Source organism: Chlorocebus sabaeus, chromosome 27 (genome assembly GCF_047675955.1).
Source record: "Chlorocebus sabaeus isolate Y175 chromosome 27, mChlSab1.0.hap1, whole genome shotgun sequence".
Classification (NCBI taxonomy): Eukaryota; Metazoa; Chordata; class Mammalia; order Primates; family Cercopithecidae; genus Chlorocebus; species Chlorocebus sabaeus.
This window is the reverse complement of record NC_132930.1, coordinates 3,417,703-3,434,857: the sequence shown is the minus strand read 5'-3', so window position 1 is coordinate 3,434,857 and position 17,155 is coordinate 3,417,703. Positions and strand designations below refer to the sequence as shown.

The 17,155-nt window shown below is 36.1% G+C and overlaps 1 protein-coding gene across 2 annotated transcripts in view; it reads left to right on the top strand.

Annotated features, from left to right (window-relative positions):
- The window catches only part of GABRB1 (gamma-aminobutyric acid type A receptor subunit beta1), a 439,513-nt gene that overhangs the window by 28,139 nt on the left and 394,219 nt on the right, over positions 1-17,155 (top strand). The window contains exons 1-3 of one of the 2 annotated variants that reach the window (XM_008017486.3): positions 7,945-8,288; positions 8,460-8,551; positions 8,981-9,048. In XM_008017486.3, coding sequence (XP_008015677.1) covers positions 8,209-8,288; positions 8,460-8,551; positions 8,981-9,048 — 240 coding nt within the window. In that variant the 5' untranslated portion in view covers positions 7,945-8,208. Of the gene's footprint in view, positions 1-7,944; positions 8,289-8,459; positions 8,552-8,980; positions 9,049-17,155 lie in introns of those variants that run through there. The other variant, XM_038008562.2, reaches the window with a different exon arrangement.

Genomic DNA, 17,155 nt, shown 5'->3' with positions numbered 1-17,155 from the left:
GAGTGTAAATTAATAACTGTTGTTATTTCAGGAACATTACTTTTAAAAATTACTTCCTCCCCTTCTTTTTCTCTGTTCTTATGTAATTCTTGTTAGATTTTTTGGATGTCTTTCCAATGTGTCTTTACCCTTTTGCAATGCCATCTAGATTGTTATTTGTTTCTATTATCTAGCTAACTAGTAAAATCTTCAACTGTGTCATTCAACCCATTTATGGAATTTCATTTTAAAATTTACAATTATATTTCAATTTCATAAATCTTAGTTTTTGTTATTGTTGATTTTTATTTTCTTCTAGTAGTTTGTTCTTCTTATTGTGTACTCTTGGATGCTTTTGTGCTTCAAAGTAGTTTTACTTTCCATGGGATTTTCTGCTTCTGGAATTTACTTCCTATCCTTCATGATATTGATTTTTCTTAAAGGCTTGCTGACTTTTTATTATGTGTCCATATATTTGTGTGAGGGTTCATATTGAAAAGTATTTTATTTTATTTTATTATTTTACGTTTTTGAGATGGAGTGTCGCTCTGTCGCCCAGGCTGGACTGCAGTGGCGCAATCTCGGCTCACTGCAAGCTCCGCCTCCCGAGTTCAAGCCATTCTCCTGCCTCAGCCTCCTGAGTAGCTGGGACTACAGGCTCCCACCACAACGACCGGCTAATTTTTTGTATTTTTCGTACAGACGGGGTTTCACCGTGTTAGCCAGGATGGTATCCATCTCTTGATCTCGTGATCCGCCTGCCTCGGCCTCCCAAAGTGCTGGGATTACAGGCGTGAGTCACCGCCCCTGGCCGAAAAGTATTTTATTTCTTAAGTACAAATCAAAACCATTCCATGACTATGGCTAATACATTTCTAAGGACAGGAAGGGAAAGAAATGTGCAATTCCCGCAAATCCTCCATCCGATATTCTTCATGACTGAAGAAAACACTTGTTGTTTAAAATGCTGGATGATTTAAGTTTTATCTCTCACAGAGAGGATAGTTTTATTTTTTAAATTTTTTATTTCCATAGGTTTTTGGGGGAACAGGTGACATTTGGTTATATGGATAAGTTCCTTAGTGATGATTTGTGAGATTTTGGTGCACCCATCACCCGAGCTGTCTACGCTGTACCCAGTTTGTAGACTTTTATCCCTTACCGCCTTCTGACCCTTTCCCCCTGAATTCCCAAAGTTCACTGTGTCATTCTTATGCCCTTATCCTCATAGCTTAACTCCCACTTATGAGTGAAAACATACAATGTTTTGTTTTCCATTCCTGAGTTACTTCTCTTAAAATAATAGTCTCCAATTCCAGCCACGTTGCTGTGAATGCCATTAATTCATTCCTTTTTATGGCTGAGTAGTAGTCTATCATATATATATCTATGTATAGATATATATATAAGATCACATATATATCACATATATATCATATATATCATTGATCGATGGGCATTTGGGTTGGCTCCACATTTTTGCAATTGCAAATTGTGCTTCTATAAACATGCATGTGCAAATATCTTTTTCATATAATGAGGTCTTTTCCTCTGGGTAGATACTCAGTAGTAGGATTGCTGGATCAAACGATAGTTCTATTTTTAGTTCTTTTAGGAATCGCCACACTGTTTTCCATAGTGGTTGCATTAGTTTACATTCCCACCAGCAGTGTGGAACTGTTCCCTTTTCACTGCATCCATGCCAATATCTATTATTTTTTGATTTTTTGATTATGGCCATTCTTGCAGGAGTAAGGCAGTATCGTATTGTGGTTCTGATTTGCATTTCAGGGAGAGGATAGTTTTATAAACTTGATTTTTTTTTTCCAACAGAAAGTAATTAGATTATTTCTTAATTAATTACACTGTCACTATGTCATATTCTCAGTCTAGATTTTTCTAAATTTTTCTTTAAATCTATCTTAAAATAATTTTAATGACAACAAGATAAAAATGATAGATTAGCAATGTTCTTATCTCAATTCATTAATGAAGAATATGTATTTAACATGAGGCAGAGTAAAAGAAATTTTATTTCCCAACCAAATCCCCAAATTTCTTTTGCTACTCTTGTCTTGCTTACCTGTAAGTTGGAAACATAGCTCTCACCATCTTACCCCATTCCTATCCACTTCTCATTATCCCCTCTCACCACTGAAAACATAATTTTTGTTCAATTCTGCCTTAACTATTTCCATTTTTTTGTAATGCCATCAACTTTAAAACTCAAAGCCTTTACTTGTGCTTTCCACCTCTTCTAACTCCTCCCAAATTCTCAACTTGGTGAATTTCAAGATCTAGCAAAAAGTTTCAACTCTATTGAGCTAACTTCCCTAATATTCCAAGGCAAGAAAAAATGTTTTTGCTGGGTGCAATAGCAGCTATTCTGAAGGCCGGGGTGGGAGGATCTCTTGAATTCAGGAAGTTCGAGATCAGCCTAGGCAACATAATGAGACCTTAGTGTAAAAATAAAAATAAAAAGTCCTTTTCTCATTTCTAGCAATTTTTTTTTTATTATTATATATTGGTGATTTGGGTGCCCTTGCCCCAATAGTTTGTATCACTTATTGTTGCATAGTTCTAAAAATATATATTTTTTTTTTTTTTTTTTTTTTTTTGAGACGGAGTCTGGCTCTGTCGCCCAGGCTGGAGTGCAGTGGCCGGATCTCAGCTCACTGCAAGCTCCGCCTCCCGGGTTTACGCCATTCTCCTGCCTCAGCCTCCGGAGTAGCTGGGACTACAGGCGCCCGCCACCTCGCCCGGCTAGTTTTTTGTATTTTTAGTAGAGACGGGGTTTCACCGTGTTCGCCAGGATGGTCTCGATCTCCTGACCTCGTGATCCGCCCGTCTCGGCCTCCCAAAGTGCTGGGATTACAGGCTTGAGCCACCGCGCCCGGCTCTAAAAATATTTTTAAATAAACTCACCATTAATGAATTAGCCCAAAGGTTATAATGTTTAGCTGGAAAGTGTTCACCGGATAATCACCTGGTTGTTTGTTTTGTTCTCCAGTTAATATCAGGCACCAAATATTTATTTTATAAAAGAAGATAAAAATTATAGTTTCTACTAAACAACATCAGTAAACAGTAAAATCTATTTTACTGTAAAATATATAAAACACATTAACACAGATATGAATGGCAACTCTTTTTAGATGATGCTCTACAGTAATATATTACTGAGGACAGGCTTAATAGTCATTATTCTCTGTGACTTTTCCTGACCCACAGCATTACAGGGACCAACTAGAGGGCACAACACTACGAATCAGGATTTTCAGAGTACCCTTCATAAGATTCTACTTGGATAGCATGGTCTGCTATACTCAAATAAAAATTCTTTACATAATTTGGGCTTTTTCTAAAATATAAATTACTCTTAACATATGTTAAACCCTAAATGCATTTAATTATACATGAAAAGTTGCAAAAAACATTTAAAGATCTCAGTAGAGGTTAAAAATATATTTTATGCTGGCAACATTTTTCATAATTAATAATGTACTAGAAAAGAATGTAAACTGTCATTAGACTATTTGAATTTGAATTTTGTCTCTCATTTTTTATTTGACCTTGGATAAGTTACTTTCTGTGTTTAAGTGTCTTCATCTTTAAAACAGAACTAATTATATATATCCCTACCTCTTAAGATATTATGAGCACTAGATACGTCAAGTGTTTAAAATAGTGCTGATAAATAATAAGCCTATTAAAATGTTAATTATTCTTATTAATGCAATGGTAACATTTTAATAAAAGCAATGGCTTAGAACATCTCTTTATTAGTAAGACAGAGCATACATTTTAAAACAAAATATCGTGTTTATTTGGATAGAATTCTACTTGAAATGAGCAATGAATATCCTTATATGGCCACAATTTATCAAATAGTAAAAATTTATAAATAATAACTTGAGAAGACATTCCAATAAGAATAAATCTAGAAAAAATTGCAATATGAATTTTTAAATATAAAAATTGTTATAGCATAACAGGAAGTAAAAATAAAAAGAAGTAAAAATATACTTGGCTTATTACATGATGTAAGTTTTATCCTCAAAGGTCCTTGCTATAATATATAAATAAGAAGAGCTGAAAAATGCAAAGTGAAAAATGTATTCTCATATAGCTAAAAAATATATTAAATAGCTGGTTATTAATACAATCTGAAACACAAGACTTTTTTTTTTTAAAGAAAATAATATATCCCTAGAGGATAAATTGATATGCAAAAAGTGAAGCGGTACCATTCCTGCTAACACAGGTTAAAATTACTTCCTAAGTTAATTAGAATATTTAATGCAATATAAAAGTAACATGAGATTTTTAGATCTTATTAAATTAATACTATATTTAATCTAGAAAAAGTATGAAAACATAACAAAGGATATGTAAATGTCTTAAAAAGCAATAATGGTGTTGCTGCCTTATCAAAATTCATCCTTTACTAACAATGAGTGATTGAAATAAAATTATATCATATTAGGTTAAATCAGAAAAACTGATTAATTGAACAGAAGGCAAATGCCACCAATACATGCATCTAATAGCATATTATATTACTATTAATATTACAAATCATCCTTAAAATAGATTGTGGCAATTTATACTCCCCCAAAGTAAATGAAATCGTGTTTCTCCACAGCTTCCATGATACCTAATGTTAAACCATTTTAAACTAGCAAACCAACAAGTGAAAATGGTACTTCATATCTATTTTAAAAATTGTATTCATTTGATTACTATTGAGGTTGAAACTTTGCAATATATTTATTGGTCACTTAATTATTTTAAAAAAATTTTCTATTTTTTAAAAGTTTTGCAAGCACATAGTAGGTGTGTATGTTTATGGGGTACATGAGATGTTTTGATATAGATATGCAATGTGAAATAAGCACATCATAAAGAAGGGGTATCCATCCCCTTAAGCATTTATCCTCGAAGTTAAAAATGATCCAAATATACTCTTTAAGTTATTTTAAAATGTACAATTAAGTTACTGTCACCCTACCCTACTCTAACAAAATTACAGTCACCCTACTCTGCTATCAAATATTAGGGATTCTTTGGTGAAATTCTTGTTATAATTGTTTGCTCATTATTTATTAGACATTTATTTCTCTCCCTGACTTGCATAGACATTTTAAAATATAAATTGCAAATATATCTCCTAGTTTGTCACTTCATTATCGGTTTTTATCAGCTTTCTGTAAAATATTTCAAATATCTAGAAATATATGGAGAGTAGAAATATATGGAGAATATCATGTTGTGGCTAATTGGAATGAAATTTTTTTGATAAAATATTGTAGATTCATTTGAACCCTAAAATGTGGTATCCTTCCTATTTTTGTTCTCTATTCTGTGTGTGTGTGTGTATATATATATGGGTGTGTGTATGTTTGTGTATGTGTATGTATATATACACATACATATATATGTATACATATATATACATACACAAACACACCAACACCCATATATATGTGCTGCATATGTACATAATATATATTCTGGGTTTTACACTTAAATGTTTTAAAATTTATGTTATCATGGCTCATTGTATCATTCTTCACCCTGCTCTTGTTTTGTTTTTGCTCAATGCTTTACTCTTGGGATTTATCTTTGTAGCAGCATGTAGAGGTTCAACTATTTTGACTATTGTATTACATTTGTGATTATATTCCTATTTATTTGCAATTAATAAAAATTGTTGCACTACTAAAAACAACACTGCCATAAACATTCTTAGACTGCATGAGTTTATCACTAGGGTGTATTCTGAGTGGTAGAAATTCTGGGCCAAAGGGCATGGGCATCTTTGACTTTACTAGTATGTCCAAAGAACAGTACGAAGTGTTTAGATCAATTTTGTCTACTGAAAATATATGGAGTTTTAAAAGCCAATTTTTAATATTCTTAAGTTTTGCATACCTGATAGTTTAAAATGGTATACAATTCCTTGAATTTGCAATTCCTTATTTAGAGTAGCTTTTGATCTTTTTTTACTTCTAGAAGTTTTTTTTTCTGGTAATTTCTTTATACAAACCCTTTGATGGTCAAATATCCTGAAAACATGTTCTTTCTATGTATAACTTGACTTTTCAGAAGAATCTTTGGATTTAAAGAAGGTTACATTTTAACATAGTTATCGCAATAATCTTTTTTATCATTTATACCTTTGTTCATCTTTAGATCTTTCCTTTTATCACAGTCATAAAGATATTCTCCTATATAGTTTGAAGTTTTGAACGTTTTGCTTTTTGTATTAAAATTACATATCTACTTGTAATACATTTTCGTGTATGTAATGATTTACTTTTTTCCCTTATGGATAATAAATTGTCTTGCAGTATTTATTGAATAGCTCATCTTTTCCTACTTTTCTTAAAATAGAGGAGTATTTCTGTGCTCTTTATTTGCTTGTACTCTTTTGCTTTTTATCCCTACATGAATTCCATGCCAAAGGTGATTCAATTTCTATATAGCTCAGTAATGTCTTGGTATCTCAAAGGCAAATGCCCCCATATTCCTTCTCTTTTTTTTTTCCTTCTTCTTCTTCCAAGTTTTCTTGGCTTTTATTTACCCCCTCATTCTTGTATTTGAATTTTGGAATTAGTTTCTTCATTTCCATTTAGAATGTAGGAATTTTGATTCAAATTGGTTATATTTCTTACGTTGGATAGAATTGACATCCTTACAATGTTGAGTCTTCCCAGTTACCCATATGGTATATTTTCCATTTATCTAGGTCATATTTTGTGTGTTTGAATAATGTTATATAACTTCACTCTAAAGTTCTTGTGTGTATTTTTTTCCCCAGTTATTCCTATGTACATTCGAATTCTTTGTTGTTATTGTAATGGAATAATTTTTTTTCTATTTTTTTTTTGTTTGGTATCTCCTGTGTAAGGAAATACTAAGAACATGCGTAAGTTTCTTGACTTGCAACACTTCCATCCTAGTTAGAAGCTAATTTTTAGACTGTCCCCTATTTCCCTCAGAAAAGTAAGCAGCAGACGATAATAGGAGTAGGCATTACCACTGGCTTTACTTACACTTGTATCCATCCCTTCCCTTACATGTGAATTTCTCTAGGTCAGGAACTCTTTTTGAATCAGTTATAAGTCCCAGAATGCCCACAACACAATTAAATATGTACTATTTTAAAAAAGAACAAACACCTAGCCCAGGGCCTTCTGCCTAACATGTGCTCAATGACATTTGTAGAATCGAAGTTACTGAATTTGATTTAATTCAAACAATGCTTGCTCCTGCAGAATCCCAACCTACTGGTGAACAGAGGTTAAACTGTCTGGATGTTTCAGAGTTCTGCTAGGGGTCACAAATACCACCTTAAATGCTGTTGATTTAAGAAGGAGATTTTTCTTATCAGAAGCTGGAGGAAAGTGGGGCTTGCAGTAGATGACCCTAGAAAAAAAGATTGCCTGCCCAGAACTGCTGCTGGATCCTTTGTTTCCCTCATTTCCCAACCTGGATGAGAAACGACAAGGGCAGGGAAGAAAAGTGGGTTAGAAGAAAAGTTGACTTGTCCCTCCTACTCTGCCTGCTACAGAAGTCTACACCAAGCCAAATGTCCCAGGATGCCTCCCAAGGGCAACTGATTTTTGGAGTTCTCAAATACGTCTTATAGAGTTTCCTCTATACCTTTAGTAACTCTCCAGCTCCCTCTCTCTCCACTCTTCCCTGCTCCCAGTCACCCCCACCCTCAACCCCCGCTGATCACATCCACCCGGTACCCCCACAGGCTACCAGAAAACAACAGACCCGCCTCCTGAGTCCCCGTCTAGGACCTCCATGACTGTCAATGAAAGATGCCAATCACAGGCAGCCTTAGCCAGATCACTGAGAGCCCAGCAAAAAAACAAAAACAAAATCAGGTTGAGGGCAGAAAGGAAATCAACATAGCAACCTCCAAGGCATGAAGGAAACTCCGTTTACACATGCTCGTAGGATCCCCTGCGTGGAAACAGCGGCTTGTTTCTGACTACCCGGAGGACACGGAGCACCCCAAATAGGAACTTTAGAGGAATTGAAATCTGTTGCCTATTACCGCTAGGAATACTGTTTGCAAGGCACAAGGTGTCTTTTGGTAGTGATAGCGCTCTGCGCATGCGCAGGTCCATTCGGGAATTACTGCCCAGCAGCCGACTAAGTTGCATTCCTTGAATCTTCGCAGAAAAGACAATTCTTTAATCAGAGTTAGTAATGTGGACAGTACAAAATCGAGAGAGTTTGGGGCTTCTCTCTTTCCCTGTGATGATAACCATGGTCTGTTGTGCACACAGGTGAGCTGCTGTTGTTGAATCTCTCTCTCTCTCTTTTTTCTTGGTATGTTTCTTTTTACGTATCTGCTGGATCATGTATCTTGTTGTTTGGGGGTAGGTGTGCCTGTATCTTTTTATATGTGCTCACAGTTTGTGCTTATTTTGAATACGGTCCCTACTTCTTCCCCTCAGCACCAATGAACCCAGCAACATGTCATACGTGAAAGAGACAGTGGACAGATTGCTCAAAGGATATGACATTCGCTTGCGGCCGGACTTCGGAGGTAACGCTTCATCTTTTTTCAACCTGTAACCCATCCCTAGTTCTCCTTTTCTGTCAAAGATAAATGTCAAAAAAAAAAAAAAAAAAAAAAAAAAAAAAGGCATGTCATTTTCGTAAGCGTGCACTATGCCCTGGACACACACACACACACACCCCCACACACTCACACACACACCAGATCCCCAGTCTCAGGTGGATGAATCCTCAGGCGGAGGCGACCTTCTCCCGGGCCGACACACCCTCTGCATAGTCACTGCATCATACGTGTGCCCACACCTGTTTTCCCAGGCTGTCCCCTGAAAGGGGTGGAGTGGGGGGAGCAGGGAGGGAGCCCGTTCAGAATGGAGTAAGGGCTGGGAAGTCCCCAGACCCTCCCCAGCCCGCTGTCACTGAGAGAATCTGTCGCTAATGTGGCCCACCTCCCTGGCAGGGCCCCCCGTGGACGTTGGGATGCGGATCGATGTCGCCAGCATAGACATGGTCTCCGAAGTGAATATGGTGAGTGACCTCCCGACGGGCCCGGCGGGCCAGCTTACGCAGATGGGAAATGAACCGGTCCCTTTGCCCTCTGCGTTTCACTGGCGGTCACCTCGCCCCTGGGCCCTGGGGTCCCACTCTGCACGCGCTCCCCACTCCGGCACACACACCCGGTCGCTCCTGGTTTGTAATTTCGACACACACGGGCTACTGCGGTGTTCCAGGGGAAACGTGCTCTGCACTATTTTGGGAAGGACGAGTGACTGTTGCGCCGTGGATCGGCTGGGGCGGAGTCTGAGCGTTACTTTAGCTGGGTTTCCCCGCGTGTTCGGATGAGGAGGGCACCATCTGCCGGCAGCTGGGCGGCCTGCACTAGGGTCCCCGGACCGGTGGTCGGCAGCCATCGCCTCCCCAGGCGCGGCCCCGGCAATCCCCATGGCCCTCTCAGTCAGCAAGCCCCGACGCACCAAGGCCCTGCCACCAAGAGCACAGTCGGGGTTTCAAAGCGTTCAGGCACACCAGGTGGCAGGAGCAACAGGCTAAGACAACAGTCCATGCTTGCTAGTGGAAAAGTGCCCGAGCCTGGGTAGGCTTGTATTGTTCCCTTGCGAGAGGTTATGAATTTGTCTTACTGCATCTTGCAAATTTAAGTTGAAACAAAATAAATCAAGTCCTATTGCTTCACCTTACTCTAGAAACCTAAGCATGCCTAAAAAGCCTGATAATTTAAGGGACGTTGGAAGGGAGAGGGGGCGACAGTAACGCAGCATAGTCCTTTCATTTCAAAGGGGTCAAAATTCCTTTATATACATTTTCCTTCTCTTTTTGGAAGCTGTTGCAAAATGAACTGAAAAAGGTGCCACTTTCTCTGTCGGCTGGTTCCGTCCACTGTGTGTAGGAGTTTTCTACTTAGAGTTTCTAACTGTTGCTTCTTGTAAGACGGGGAAAAGCCTGTTGCTTTTCTAGAATCAGCCACCCAGGGATCAGCTAGATCTACGTGAGCAAAATGCCATTTTTATTCCACTTGTAAAAAAATATTATGGCGGCAGAAATTTATAAATCCTGAATAATTTAAAGAGTAAAACCATTTGAGATTGTATCACTCTATGGCTATAAAGGCTATTGAATTGTCTTTCATTTCATTCCTACTGTGCCGTTTTATTTTAATAGGCTAGGGGTTTAAGAATTTTTTTCTTTTCCTTTTTAGGTTATGTTAGGGAAGAAATAAATATGTCTATAGCTTACTGAATAGGAATAGAATAAAAGGTGTGACTATTTAATTTCTGTATTTTGTAGTTGTAGCGGCTCCTGCTTCAAATAGCTTATTTAAAATACTATTTTTAGATGTCTCTGATTGTCGTGCTGGAAAAAGAAACTCAATTTTAAAAACGTAATGCACAATGAATATTTTCTCATTGGCAAACTGACTTATTATATTCTGTTTACATACATGTTAACACCACAAAGTAACCCAAAACACACTATTTAGAAACACTTTGAGGAATGTAATAATATGTGTACATACACAAATTGTGCCTAATTTACACAAATGCAACTGGACAAATTAGACAATGAATTAGTTTAACAAGTTGTATCATGTAGATTAATAATGATAATATTTTCCTTTTCAATCATTTACTTTGGTATCTTGTAAACATCCACAGAAAATTGATGAAATAGATTTTAAAAGCTCAAAAAGCAAATGCAGTCTTTGTTTTACCTTGCCATGCAGAGTGCCATGCTTTTCAGAATTTTAAAAAATATATGATTCTGTTGGCTATATTGACATACCCTTTTTCAGTTTTTTTAAACTCAATTAAATGGGAAGTTGCTGCAATCAACAACCACCATAACAAAAAGTTCTGTATAATCAGTTGTTCAACTGAATTCATACATAAGCTCAGAACAAGGATTGACTTTAACTGAAATGCCACTGGACATTTCTTCCTAATGCTTAAATAATACTGTCTGTTTACTCATGGCAACACGTGTATATGCACTTGATTTTTCAAAAATATTCACCCAGCTGATAAGCCTTTGAAAATACATATTCTACTACCATCCCCATTACCTTTCCACAACAATGTTAGAGACATGATTAGAAAATAGAAACCATTCAAAGCTGAAAAATGATAAACTTTGATTTACTTGTTCTTTCCTGTTTCTCCTTTTAATGAGCACTATCAACAGAACCCAAAGTTTATTTTATCTTCTCTCATCTATGACAAGACATTGAAATAAATAGATTAGAAATAACTCCAAGAAAAATGGAAATAAAGAGTAATGATTTAAAATTGAGGGTTCTGTGTAAACACAATTCAGAGGATTAGCCCACATCCCCAAAAGAGAATTGCTTACTATATGTTGTGATTTTAGATAATATAAATAGGGTTGGAAATCCATGGAAAATAAGACTTATTGCTTATTGCTTTTTGTATTAAGCATGTTTCAGTACCCTGATAGGCAGTAACTTTTGAGTAATTTAATAGAAAATTTTCATCAACATTAAATGACAAGAATATAACAACAAGAATGGATAAGAATATCACAAAAATGGTTTTTAAGAAAATGCAAGTTGAATCAATTTCTAAAACATTGTTTATATTTATGTTTTTGTTCCTTACCATTATTACCCATTCCATGGCTGGGAAAATGAAATAATTGTGCATTAAATTAGTGGATTTGAGAACTAGATTCCATTCATTTTTGGTTTTTTTCTTTGCTTCCCCAAGTAAAATATAGTCCCTGATTCGTTTTTACATTGTCTGCTTTAAACACTAACATCATATCAAGAGTATTTTCTGATTTCTCAATTTGTGAAAAATTGTTTTCTTAATTTTCCACAAATTAAAAAACAAAAGCAATCTTTACATAGTAAAGAATCTCTATAGTCAAGAATCATTGGTTTTAAGCAGTGAATGCAAAAATTGTGAAGAATAATTCCAAAGCAGATAAACATATCTATTTGAGAACAAGACTTTTCATGCAGTAATAGCATTGATTAAATTAGAAAGGATTGTTCTTCTGGCATCATGGGATATATTGTTTGTGTGATAGCAACTATATACTGTTACCATTTTCTAAACTGTCATCTTAAAAAACCACCATGATTTCCATTTATGTAGTATAACCTTCAAACCTTGTCTTTTAACAGTTTCTGCCAAGGCATAGACACACACACACACACACACGTACACACACAGAGGACTGATTGAAGATGAACAGGAGGCAGTCGGAGTAAATGGAGACAAGAGCTCCCAGAAATTGTCCTTAACATAACCACTAACATCTGCTACTATAAAGCCAATAAGACACAGAGAGTAGTAGGCAAGTTTTCTCTTCAAACAGTAGTTTGGGGAAACATGATATTAACTATCTTCTCACAAGTAGTTGAACTCTTGTATTTCAAATTCCAGTGACTTAGCTGTTCCTTCTTATTCAAGAGGTGGATCCTGATTACCAAGTAGGAGTTCCAACCAGGCAGCTCTCTGTACCTAATCTGAAGACACGATGGTCCATATGGCCAACCCTGGAAGACCTTACATCGAATGAGTCCTGACTCAACGCAGGATTCAATCCAAGCTGTTCCCAATATGAGATAGCTATCATGGATTCATTGTCTTTCCTTCCTTCTTGCATGAATGAGTATAACAGTGAATGCTCTTACAGACATTACAGTGAACAATGATGACAAAAATGAAAATGAGCCAATTTTATAAATAATGCTTAAGGAAAAACAAATTTAATTTCCCAAATATCCCCTTAAAATTTATTGTTTCTGTTGTTGTCGTGGTTATCTTAATATTAGACTCTGGAAACGTCTGGTACATACTTCAATTATATCTCATTACTATTACTGTGTGACTCAAAACAGTAACTGCTTGTCAGATTCCCAGTCCCCACATGCATTTCTCTAGGTCAGTGCTTCTCAATCTTTAACATATAGGTGAATCACTCTGGGATCTTATTAAAATGCAAATTCTGAATCAGAGGTATGGGATGGGGCCTGACATTCTGCATTTTCCTGGGCAATGCTGATTGCTGGTATGTAGATTGTACTTTGAATATCAAAGTAGTACATTATCCTAAGATATAGCTTCATTAAGAAATTGACTGGGTGCAGTGGCCCCCATCAATAATCCCAGCACTTTGGGAGGCCGAGGTGAGCAGATCACTTGAGGTCAGGAGTGTAAGACTAGCCTGACCAACATGGTGAAACCCCGTGTCTACCAAAAGTATAAAAATTAGCTGGGTGTGATGGCACGTGCCTATAGTCCCAGCTACTCTGGAAACTGAGGCATGAGAATCACTTGAACCTGGGAGGCTGGAGGTTGCAGTGAGCCGAGATCGTGACACTGCGCTCCAGCCTATGCAATAGAGCAAAACAGTCTAAAAAAAAAAAAAAGAATAAAAAAGAAATGAACATTTTTTTTTCCTTTCAAATTTCTTTAGGAATGTTATTATTTAAGTTGCAGGTAACTGTTCTCTAAAGAGAAAGTTAATTCCGTAACTGATGATGATGATGATGATGATAAGTAACAGGACAAAGGCAGGATCCTGGAGATGGGAGATGGGACTTGACCTAAACTAATAAATAGTCTTCTTATCTGTATTAATACCTGTGAACCAACCAATCTCAAATGATGGCAATGAAAACATTTCCAAGTACAGTAACTCCACAATACTATTCTGTTGCTTTGCAGGGAAACCTATGACTTTTTTCTTCAGGATAAAGAACATTGCAAACTGTTTTTCCACCACTGAGGAGGTAGCAACAAGTTTGTAAAATAGCCTAAACATACTCTTGATGCTGTCAGTAAATTCTCTGAGGTTTTAATAGAATTTCCTTTGCAAACAGAACAAATAGGTGAGTACCACTTAAAAGCAGAAAGAAGTATTAGCTAGCATATAAATACATTTTATTCTTATATGAGTAATCACAAAAAGTTTTTCTTTTAGGTTCTGGGTTATAATTTTATAACATCTGGAGAGACTGAGGAAGGAAAATCTTCCCTTTGCCTATTTGGAGATCATATATATATATATATATGTATATATTTTTCACTCTAAGACACATTAAAGCAAGCCTATCTAGATTGTTTTAAAGCTGGAGTTTACATTTGAATGCCTGGGATTTTAGGATTGTAGAATCAGACTGGGTATTATAGTGTGAAATACAATGAAAACAAATAGCAACTTACTGAACATTTTCCATGTGTGAGATACGGTTATCAGTGCTTTATATTAATAGCGATTTAATCCTTTACTTAGTGCTATGCAATTCTTACCCCTCCCCACCTCCATTACAGATTGAAAAACTGAGTTTGAGAGAGCGAGAAATGTTGTTAGGTTAAATAACTTACTCAGAATTTATACAGCTAGTGAATGGCAGAGCCAAAATTTGAAACCAGGCAGCTTGTCTCTAGGGTCTGGCTCCTAACTACTAGACTAGTAAAAAATAGCCTAGGACTTTGAGTGAGTAATTTGGCTTCTCTAGGTTTCTCCTTTGTAAAATGAAGCCAAATTACATAAGTGCTAAAACTCTTTCCAGTTCAAATACCCTATCATAAAAACTTAGATATTTAAAGATTGTAGACTCCATCAAAATAAAAAATCTTTGTCTCCATCTTACTCCCTTACTAGATTGTCTTAAATACCATATTCTCCTGGTAGTTGAGTCAATCACAAGAATTTATTGAGTTCCCACTGAGTGCAAATGATGTAGCCTCCTGGGAACATTGACGTACTGATTGTGTGCAATCTAGGGCCTCTTGAATTATTATTTTAATTAGTCATGGCATCCTCATCCAACTTTTTCTTCCTTAAACACATTCGCAAAGACAGTAACAAGAAGCAATGATCTTCAAAATGAAATTGGCCTAATGCCTGGTTTATATTGTACTGAACATTAAAGCCAAGACTAAACTGGAATTATTTCTACCTGGAGTTGTCCATTGTATTTAAACTTGGAATACTGCTCCACCACAACTGAAGTAATTTTTTTTTCAACACTTGTTGTGAAACAGAAGGAAACTGTTATTTTTGAAGATCTGAGCATCCCAAAGGATTTACCAAAACTGCCTAAAATCCTTCCATGAGGTGACTGAGAAATGAGGGGTAAACCCAACGTGTTTGTCTTAGCTGAATATCATTTAATGTCCATTCTTCCAGTTTCTGATGATTTTTGTCTTGGCAGGACCCCAAATACTTCATAGTACCTTCAAAACACTCATGCACAAATCTTGCATTATCAAGGAAAGTAAAACATTTCAAAAGAGAAATGAACGTTTCAAATGTTTCCAGTTGGCTTAGGTTTCAGTAAGGGGGCTCAAATGACGTAATCATACTTACAAATCATAGGAGTAAGAATTGGTAGATGTTTATAGTTGACTAAATGTTAGTACAAAGTTCATCCATAAACCACATGAGCACTGAAATTATTTTTCCCAAAATGCTTCTGTTTTCAGTAGATCAAGCATTTCATGAAGTTCCTTGACTTCTATCTATTGAAAAGGAAGGACATTAATAGTAACATTTAACAATCTATTATTCACTACTTGACAGATATGCTTAAGAAAATGTTTACAATGAATTCATATCAGTGGTGAAATCTTACCAAAAAACGCTATCCACAAGAAAAAAGTGAAAGATTCCTTTTTTATCTTTAGTGAGCCCAGTTACTCCTTTTAGAGTCCTCAGTCTTCATTGCTACTCTTCTACTAAATGAACCAATGTATCTTTCCCTGACTCTCACATCCCCAATAAAATCCGTTGTTGCATTGTGAATTTAAGAATAAAGGATAATTTTCCAATAGCATTGATCCAACTACTCAAGCAAAAAAGAAAATACCAAAAAAAAAAAAAAAAAAAAAAAAAGGCAACTAAATATGGTCTTTGCTCTAGTAGAGGTTATAGTCTTTTTTAAAAAAACAAACAAACAATGTAAAGTTTCTAATCTTGAAGTGAAGATTTTTCTGTTTAGAGGAATGTCTTTTTTAAAGAGTATACTTTTGAAAGAAGAACTGTGGATTTGAAACATCCCTAGTTATCTTGGTCTATGTGGTAGGTGCTATGATAGAGACATGTATGTATAGGATCCTATGGGAGCACCGGTCTGCAGTTTCTAAGACATGATGAAGGGTTAATGCCTGAAATGAATCTTAGAAAAGAATAGTAGTTAGCAATTGTGTGGAAGTTCTTCTCATTTTCAGCCTATACACATTTCTACACAAAAGAAAGGGCATATGCATTGGGAGGTGTGCCTGAAAACAGCATGAAGTGTTCTGGGAACTACAGATAATTCCTATTGTGAGAACTTAAAAGGCACAGGGAAGATTATCAAGAGATCAGACGGCATGCTAAAAGCAAGATGTAGGACAATGCTATTGAATGTTCTCATTGTGTAATAATAACCCTTTCTATAAACGTATATTTGTATATGCACTGACAATTTCTGGAAGGATATACACAAGGAAATGAGTAATAGTTATTACCTTTTGGAAGTGGAACAAGGACCAGAAGTGCACTGCAAAGGAATATTTACTGTCTTTTACATGCCCCTTTGAACTCTTGGTTTAAAAAAAATCTTACGTGTACGTGTCCTCCACTTTTATTTTAAAAAGAGAATTTATACTACACACTCACATGCAAACAGATAAAGAAATGATGCTGGAATATCTATGCTGAGGAAATGGACCCTAATCCTGAAATGTAGAACATCTGACAAAGGGTTTAACGGGAACTGTGTTTTACATTTTAAGTTTTTGCAGCTATGTGGAGTATGATGTAGAGAAGGCTAAAACTGAGGACAGTGTTAGGAAGCTAAGAGTGTTTCAAGGTCCAGATGAGAGGTGATAGATGCCTAAACTGGTACTTTCCATAGGAATAGACAGAAAAATGATATTCAGAAGCAAATCAGAGGAATTTAGTGACTCTTTGGATGACAGGGATTAGAGAAGAAATGAGCCCTGGATCCCCCCTAAGGTTCCATATTAAGTAATTGACATTGGGTGTCCATGTGCTTAGGGAGGGAACCCAGGGCCAGGAGTACCACACCATCTCTTTCACTGCTGAAGTGGACACATTTTCAGGAAAAAAAAAAAAAAAAAGAGTATATTATATTTTATAA